The sequence below is a fragment of the Mandrillus leucophaeus genome, unplaced genomic scaffold (genome assembly GCF_000951045.1).
Source record: "Mandrillus leucophaeus isolate KB7577 unplaced genomic scaffold, Mleu.le_1.0 Scaffold786, whole genome shotgun sequence".
Classification (NCBI taxonomy): Eukaryota; Metazoa; Chordata; class Mammalia; order Primates; family Cercopithecidae; genus Mandrillus; species Mandrillus leucophaeus.
Genome location: NW_012108541.1, coordinates 348,552 through 356,336, shown reverse-complemented (window position 1 = coordinate 356,336; position 7,785 = coordinate 348,552). Strand labels below are relative to the sequence as shown.

General features: G+C 37.7%; 1 protein-coding gene across 4 annotated transcripts in view; it reads left to right on the top strand.

The window, feature by feature from the left end:
- ASB3 (ankyrin repeat and SOCS box containing 3) overlaps nt 1-7,785 on the top strand; it is a 139,804-nt gene that overhangs the window by 67,319 nt on the left and 64,700 nt on the right. For all 4 annotated transcript variants that reach the window (XM_011967080.1, XM_011967082.1, XM_011967081.1 and 1 more), the window contains 2 exons: nt 1,318-1,430; nt 2,033-2,168. In XM_011967080.1, coding sequence (XP_011822470.1) covers nt 1,318-1,430; nt 2,033-2,168 — 249 coding nt within the window. The remainder of the gene's footprint in view (nt 1-1,317; nt 1,431-2,032; nt 2,169-7,785) is intronic.

Here is a 7,785-nt window from a genome sequence, read left to right as displayed (position 1 = left end):
ATATCAGTGGCGTGTTACTCATCTTCAGTAGTAATGAGGACACTTATCATTTCTTGCTTTACACTTTTAAGGATTTTTATATTCCCATTGTTTCATGTATATTAACATTTTCTAATGTGACTCATTATCCAAATGTGCCTTTCTAATTTTGTGACTGAGAAGTGTTGATTCCCACTTCCTGCCTCCTACTATAGTAGGAGATACAGAATAACTGTATGTTTGAAGTGAAAAAAAAATCTTATTCTTCAAATCTTTTTTCCTGCGAATCAAAACCACAATGAGCTACCATCTCACAGCAGTCAGAATGGCTGGTATTAAAAAGTAAAAAAATAACAGGTGCTGGCGAGGTTGAGGAGAAAAAGGAACATGTGTACACTGTTGATGGGAGTGTACATTAATTCAACCATTGTGGGAGGCTGTATAGTGATTCCTCAGAGAGCTGAAAACAACTGCCATTTGACCCAGCAATCCCGTTACTGGGTATATACCCAAAGGAATAGAAATCATTTTACCGTAAAGATACATGCACATGTATGTTCATTGCAGCACCATTCACAATCGCCAAGATATGAAATCAACTTAAATCTTCTTTCCCATATCCAAGCACGTTAGCCAGACCTTCTTATACACATCTTACCTTTCTTTCTTATAAATATTACTATTTCTCGATTTTAAGTTTCTGAACTTAAAATTTAAGGATGTCACTCAGTAGCCTTACACGTAACAACATTCACAATATACCTAATTTGCTAATGATGTGTGTATGTGTTTGTACTTATTTTATAAAGCACTTTATAATTCTATTTTGGCATTCTGTTTTTCATTAATGTCGTGCTTAAATTCCTCCATAATTAGTGCCAAAAAAAAAAAAACTAAGATGAAGAACTTGCTTTTTCATTTTGTCAGTGACTCTTTTTATTTGTGATCAAATGTAGTAATAACAAACCTTTCAGTCCTTTTGAGATTGCTTTTCCAGACTGGTACTGTTGATTCTGAATTGTCCATCTCATATCCTCCCAGTTTCATTTTAACAAACTAGAACTAGGCTGTTTCCATTTCCAGAGAGAATAAACGTTTGCTTCTTGCTTCCAGTTCCTCTGTGTCTTTTAACATGCTGTTGAAAATAATTTTGTGTGTGTTCAGAAAGACTTAGATATATGTTAATAGATTTGGGCTAAGCAAATTGTGGTAAATGTTTAGGAATAATGAGAGCATTGTGGTTCTGAGGTGAATAAGTGATGAGAACATCACCAAAGTGTCCAGTCCTACAAACATGCCTTTTTGCTGACATTAATTTTTCTAACTGCTGTATTGCAGCTGTTGAAAATGGACAGATAGATGTGTTAAAGCTGTTGCTTCAACATGGAGCAAATGTTAATGGATCCCATTCTATGTGTGGATGGAACTCCTTGCACCAGGCTTCTTTTCAGGTAACCTCTGAATTTATTATCTCATTTCCATGTAAATTGTGTATTTTAGCCTCTTAAAATGACAGTCCTATGCAGTTTTTGCTTTCTGCTTGCCTGTGATTTATGATGGTTAGTGCAGTACAGAAAAGACAGTCTAAATGCTAATGATGATTCTGAATAAACCAACTTCTGTAGTAGCTGTAGAAGCTTTGGGCTATAGGGATTATCTACATTTTAAAAATGTTGATGGCATGTTTAAGAAACCGTCAGTTATTTGGGATATAAATTGATGAAGAGCAATGGGTTATTTTATTTAGAATAGTGTGTTTAGAAATTGTGATGGCTCCTTAGTGCTTGGGTTAGCAAGCTAATTTTGCAGGATTCTATAAGGTTTATAATTCCTAGAGATCAGTGTTTCATGTTTACGTTTATTGAGTTAACTGGAAGTATAGGATAATCTGGCCAATTTCTTTCCAACCAATACAGCAGTATACTGTTTTGGTTTTTTCTTCAAGTTATCCTTTAGTGAGAGGATAAAAAAGAAAAAAAAAACACAATAAGAAAAAAGATACCTTTTATTTTCTTTGTTTTTTTCTTATTTAAAATGTGAATCTGTGCTTTAGGAAAATGCTGAGATCATAAAATTGCTTCTTAAAAAAGGAGCAAACAAGGAATGCCAGGATGATTTTGGAATCACACCTTTATTTGTGGCTGCTCAATATGGCAAGCTAGAAAGCTTGAGCATACTTATTTCATCCGGTAAGATTATCCATTAGCCTTTGTACTGTTAAGATCATGAGCTTTAAACTTTATATTTCCTAGAGGAATAATTCTTGACTCAAATATAAATCAGGTTGTGAAATTTATGGTTTATATAAGTGGTAAATAAGAGTAAATAAAAGTTGATTTATAAACCTGGTTATTCAGTGTCTATTACTGACAATGCAATGCACAGCTACTAATTTATCTGAGTAGGAGCATAATGATCTGTCACTGAAGCAGGTTTATTGGCAAGTTGAATGACGGGGCTGTCCTTTCCTGTAGGGAATTGAGCAGTTTCAGCTTTGTAGGGTGTAAGACTAGTTTAGGCTTAATTACCTTATTAGATGGCTATTTTGTGTATTAAGGCCTTGAGGTGTATGTTTTGTTAATTTTGTCATTATTTAAATGGGTTTATTTCAAAGCAAGTTTACACTTTATTATGTTAATAGTAGCATAACCTGCTAAAGGTTTTTCTTTGACAACCCTTCCACATTCAGCATTGCCAGGGAAGTTGGTGTTCAGGTGGCATTCTTACTCTAAGTCACAGTTTTGTGACCAGAAATGTTTATCATGTAGGGGCTTTTAAATCTCTCCCAAACACCAGATATGTGCTTCACAGTGCTAACTTGAAGCGTGAATCACGGTAGCCTAGACAATTAAAAAAAAAAATACCTGGACTTTTTTTGTCCAGGCACGGTTGCTCATGCCTGTAATCCCAGCCCTTTGGGAGGCCGAGGTGAGCAGATCACTTGAGGTCAGGAGTTTGAGACCAGCCTGGCCAACATGGCGAAACCCCATCTCTACTGAAAATACAAAAATTAGCTGGACATGGTGGCATGCACCTGTAATCCCAGCTACTAGCGAAGCTGAAACACTAGAATTGCTTGAACCTAGGAGGCAGAGGTTGCAGTGAGCCAAGATTGCACCACTGCACTCCAGCGTGGGCGACAGAGCAAGACTGTGTCTCAAGAAAAAAAAAGAAAGAAAGAAAGAAAATCTAGGCTTTTTATGAACTTCCTTCAAATAGATCATACAAAGTTTGTTTGTTTGCTTGTTTATTGATTAATTGAGGCCAGGCCTTGCTCCATCACCCAGGCTGGAGTATAGTGGTATGATCACAGCTCATTGTAACCTTAAACTCCTGGCCTCAAGTGATTTTCCCGCTTTAGCCTACCAAATAGCTGCGACTACAGGTGCATTTCACCATGCCCAGCTAATTAAAAAACCTTTTTTTTTTTTTTTAAGACATGGGGTCTTGCTGTGTTGCCCAAGTGGGTCTCAATCTCCCAACCTCAAGTGATCCTCCTGCCTCAGCCTCCCAAAATACTGGGATTACACTGTGAGCCACTATGCCTGCCCAGCAATCCACAGTTTATTTAAACAGCAGGGCACATATTTTCTTATTTTTGCTTTCTTTTACAAACCTTGAAACACTTAAGTCAGAGTAGGAAGTAAAAGAAACAAATATTCATTAAGTGCCAATTTAAGGCATCTGTTATAATGAGTCTATAAATCTTACAGTTAAGAGGAATCACCAGAATAATCTCTTCAAACATAATCGTTTTTAGATTAAGAGTCCAGACCGTGAATGTTTAACTGCCTTTTCAAAGATCTAGACTCTTGTTTCCTGGCAGAATCAGGGCTTGGACCCAGGCCTTCTGACTTCTGATCTTCCTTCTACTACATCATACTTTCCAGAGGACTATCCTAATTCAGTTTATGACTTGCAGTCCCATAAGTTTCAATTATTAGTGTTTAGGCCGGGTACGGTGGCTCACGTCTGTAATCCCAGCACTTTGGGAGGCTGAGGCGGGCAGATTGCCTGAGGTCAGGAGCTTGAGACCATCCTGGCCAACATGGTGAAACCTTGTCTCTACTGAAAATATAAAAATTAGCCAGGTGTGGTGGCACACACCTGTCCTTGCTACTGGGGAGCCTGAGGCAGGAGAATTGCTTGAACCCATGAGGCGGAGGTTGTAGTGAGCCGAGATCACAACACCGCACTCCAGTCTGGGCGACAGAGTGAGACTCCGTCTCAAAAAAAAAAAAAAGAAAAAAAAAATACGTGTGTGTGTGTGTGTATATATATGTGTATGTATGTGTGTGTGTATATATATGTTTAGTTAATATTTAGATTAAATAGGCCAGGTGCGGTGGCTCATGCCTGTAATCCCAACACTTTGGGAGGCCAAGGCGGGCGGATTGCCTGAGCTCAGGAGTTTGCAGCCAGCCTGGGCAACGTGGTGAAACCCTGTCTCTATTAAAACACAAAAAATTAGCCAGGTGTAGCGGTGTGCACCTGTAGTCCCAGCTACTTAGGAGGCTGAGGCAGGAGAATTGCTTAAACCCAGTAGGTGGAGGTTGCAGCGAGCCTAGATCTCGCGACTCACTCCAGCCTGGGTGACAGAGTGAGACTCCGTCCCCCTCCAAAAAAATTTTTTTTTAAATTAAATAGATTAAACTGCACCTTAATGTCTCTCCTCATGTCAGGTCTGTTATCTTGTCGCCTGGAGCTCTGAGCTCCTGTTTTGTTTTGCTTTGTTCTTTTTATTTCTTTTCTCTGAATTGTTCTAAATAATCAGTTGAAAAGGTATGTAGGTATGTTTATCATGTAACCATACATGTTTCCAACCCCCAGTACTTTCCTTTCAGTGACTTGTCTGTCAGTTTTCCAACTTTTTCACCAGTAGTCTTTAAAGAAATTGGTTCCTTATTCTTTCTGATACTTTGAAATTGTCACTCACAATAACGCATTGATTAAAAAAAAAAGTTAAGATTTCTTTCTTGACTTAGTCCCTTTTCAGTTATAATGTTTACTTCTTTCTGAAACTGACAGTGGGTAAAACATCTCCCTCATATAAATCATGAAGGTTCTAGTTTCTAGCATTTGGAATTTCTGAAGGATCTATAGACTCTTTAATTTACCATTTGTGTTCTATGTAGTTTTTGTGTACATAAAACTTTGGTCTATTCAAGGTACATTTATGGAATATTCTTTTAAATAGAAGATAGTCCTTTCCCTCTTGATGATGATCTTTCCACCGAGATGTATTCTAGAAATTTAAAAAACTCTCATGGTCATGTAACAACATCATATTTAGCATATTTAATACATTATTTGCCAACAAGAAAAGTTTGGGGATGACTGCTATTTTCACAATCTTCACAAAAACTGAGGTCAGGTTTTAAAAATTTTTATACAATGATGTATACATAATTTAATTAGATTTATGATTTTATTTTATTTTTTATAATTTCAACTTTTATTTCAGATTCAGAGGGTACACATGCAGGTTTGTTACATAGGTGTATTGCATGATGCTGATGCTGAGGTTTGGGATATGAGTGATCTCATCCCCTAGATAGTGGGCATAGTACCTAACAGTTAGCTTTTGAGCCCTTGCCCTGTTCCCTGCCTCCCTTCTCTATTAGTCCCCAGTATCTGTTGTTGCTATCTTTATGTCCACGAGTACCCAGTGTTTAGCCTCCACTTATAAGTGAGAACATGCAGTATTTGGTTTTCTGTTAATTTGTTAATTCACTTAGAATAATGGCCTCCAGCTGCATCCATGTTGCTAAAGGGACATGATTTTATTCTTTTCTATGACTGCGTAGTATTCCGTGGTGTATATCTACTGTGTTTTCTTTATCCAGTCCACCAGGTATCCATTGATGGGCACCTAGGTTGATTCCATGTCTTTGCTATTGTGAGTGGTGCTGTGATGAACGTGCAAGTGCATGTGTATTTTTGGTAGAATGATTTCTTTTCTTTTGGATGTATACCCAGTGATAAATTGCTGGGTCGAATGGTAGTTTTGATTTAAGCTATTTGAGAAATTTCCAAACTGCTTTCCACTATGGCTGAACTAATTCACATTCCCACCAACAATGTATAAGTGTTCCCCTTTGTCTTCAACCTCTCTAGCATCTGTTGTTTTTTGACTTTTTAGTAATAGCCATTCTGACTGGTATGAGGTTATTATGTCTCATTGTGGTTTTGATTTGCATTTCTCTGGTGATTGGTGATGTTGAGCAATTCTTCATGTGTTTGTTGGATGCTCATATGTCTTCTTTTGAGAAGTGTCTTTCCATGTCTTTTGCCCAATTTCTTTTTTTTTTTTGACATGGAGTCTCACTCTATCACCCAGGCTGGAGTACAGTGGCGCTATCTCTGCTCGCTGCAACCTCTGCCTCCTGGGTTCAAGCGATTCTCCTGCTTCAGCCTCCCAAGTAGCTGGGACTACAGGCATGTGCCACCATGCCTGGCTAATTTTTTGTATTTTTAGTACAGACAGGGTTTGTCCGTGTTAACCAGGATGGTCTTGGTCTCCTGACCTCGTGATCCACCCGCCTTGGCCTCCAAAGTGCTGGGATTACAGGCGTGAGCCAGTGTGCTCAGTTCTTTTGCCCAGTTTTTACTGGGATTGTTTTTTGCTTGTTGAATTGTTTAATTTCCTTATAGATTCTAGATATTAGACAAAGTTAGGATAAAGACCTTTGTCTAATGTCCAGAATCTTTAAAGATACATAGTTAGCAAATATTTTCTCCTATTCTGTGGATTGTCTGTGGATTCTGTTGTTTTACAGAAGCTAAAGAGCCTAATTAATCTAAAGAGATTAATTAGGTCCCACTTATCAATTTTTGTTTTTGTTGCAATTGCTTTTGAGAACTTAGTCATAAGTTCTTTCTCAGGGCCAATGTCCAGAACGGTGTTTTCTCTTTTTTTTCTAACTAGGATTTTTATAGTTTGAGGTCTTACGTTTTAATATTTAATCCATCTTGAGTTGATTTTTGTATATGGTGAAAGGTAGGGGTCCAGTTTCATTCTTCTGCATATAGCTAGCCACCTATCCTAGCACCATTTATTGAATAAGGAGTCTCTAACTCACTGCTTATTTTTGTCAACTTTGTCAAAGATCAGATGGCTGTAGGTGCGTGGCTGTATTTCTGGATTCTCTATTCTATTCCATTGATCTGTGTGTCTGTTTTTGTACCAGGACTATGCTGTTTTGGTTACCTTAGCCTTAAAGTATAGTTTGAAATTGGGTAATGTGATGCCTCCAGCTTTATTCTTTTTGCTTAGGATTGCTTTGGCTATTTGTGCCATTTTTTGGTTCCATATGAATTTAAGAACATTTTTTTTCTGATTCTGTGAAAAATGGTGTTGGTAGTTTGACAGGAATAGCATTGAAGCATAAAAATGACACAATAGAATTCAGGGACTTGGGAAAAGGATGGGAAGGGGGTGAGGGATAAAAGATCACAAACTGGTCGCAGTGTATACTGCTTGGGCGATGAGGTGAATCTCACAGATCACCACTAAAGAACTTTCTGATGTAACCAGACACCACCTGTTCCCCAATAACTTTTGGAAATAAAAAACAAAAACCAAAGACTCTGACATTTAACAGGGGAAAAAATAAAAAAAGGAATAGTGTTGAATCTATAGGTTGCCTTGGGCAGCATGGGTATTTTAAAAAATGATAATTGATTTTTGCAATCCATAAGCATGGATTTTCCATTTGTTGGTGTCATCTGTGATTTCTTTCAGTAGTATTTTGTAGTTCTCCTTGTAGAGATCTCTCACCTCCTTGGTAAGATGTATTCCTAGGT